Source organism: Perkinsus marinus (genome assembly GCF_000006405.1).
Source record: "Perkinsus marinus ATCC 50983 genomic scaffold scf_1104296964002, whole genome shotgun sequence".
In the NCBI taxonomy this organism is placed as follows: Eukaryota; Perkinsozoa; order Perkinsida; family Perkinsidae; genus Perkinsus; species Perkinsus marinus.
The window spans coordinates 4,026-5,120 of NW_003204865.1; the positions used below are offsets into that span (position 1 = coordinate 4,026).

At 44.9% G+C, this 1,095-nt stretch overlaps 1 protein-coding gene across 1 annotated transcript in view; it reads left to right on the forward strand.

Moving 5' to 3' along the window:
- Nucleotides 1-116: 116 nt before the first annotated feature.
- The window catches only part of Pmar_PMAR000897 (conserved hypothetical protein), a gene marked incomplete at both ends in the record, with an annotated part of 3,211 nt that continues 2,232 nt past the window's right edge, over nucleotides 117-1,095 (forward strand). Inside the window, one exon of the mRNA XM_002771043.1 lies at nucleotides 117-121. Coding sequence (XP_002771089.1) covers nucleotides 117-121 — 5 coding nt within the window. The remainder of the gene's footprint in view (nucleotides 122-1,095) is intronic.

Consider the following 1,095-nt stretch of genomic DNA (forward strand, 5'->3'; position numbering starts at 1 on the left):
CGTAGTAGCAACTACGTCCACGCAACTGGGAGAGGCGCACGCGACACCATCACAAGAGCCGTCCGAGGTCAACGCCGACTGGAAACGATCAAGTCGGTGACCTTGAGGAGATACTGATGAAGTTGCTTGGGATTGCATTGGGAATGATGACAACAATGAAAAAAGAATAATTTACCAGCTGAGGGAAGCGAACATATATTCCTACTCCAACACTGTATAGGAAACTCCTGAGCTCAGCTGAGGAAAGCGAACATATATTCCTACTCCAACACTGTATAGGAAACTCCTGAGCTCAGCTGAGGAAAGCGAACATATATTCCTACTCCAACACTGTATAGGAAACTCCTGAGCTCAGCTGAGGAAAGCGAACATATATTCCTACTCCAACACTGTATAGGAAACTCCTGAGCTCAGCTGAGGAAAGCGAACATATATTCCTACTCCAACACTGTATAGGAAACTCCTGAGCTCAGCTGAGGAAAGCGAACATATATTCCTACTCCAACACTGTATAGGAAACTCCTGAGCTCAGCTGAGGAAAGCGAACATATATTCCTACTCCAACACTGTATAGGAAACTCCTGAGCTCAGCTGAGGAAAGCGAACATATATTCCTACTCCAACACTGTATAGGAAACTCCTGAGCTCAGCTGAGGAAAGTGAACATATATTCCTACTCCAACACTGTATAGGAAACTCCTGAGCTCAGCTGAGGAAAGCGAACATATATTCCTACTCCAACACTGTATAGGAAACTCCTGAGCTCAGCTGAGGGAAGCGAACATATATTCCTACTCCAACACTGTATAGGAAACTCCTGAGCTCAGCTGAGGAAAGCGAACATATATTCCTACTCCAACACTGTATAGGAAACTCCTGAGCTCAGCTGAGGAAAGCGAACATATATTCCTACTCCAACACTGTATAGGAAACTCCTGAGCTCAGCTGAGGAAAGCGAACATATATTCCTACTCCAACACTGTATAGGAAACTCCTGAGCTCAGCTGAGGAAAGCGAACATATATTCCTACTGCAACACTGTATAGGAAACTCCTGAGCTCAGCTGAGGGAATCGAACATATATTCCTACTCCAA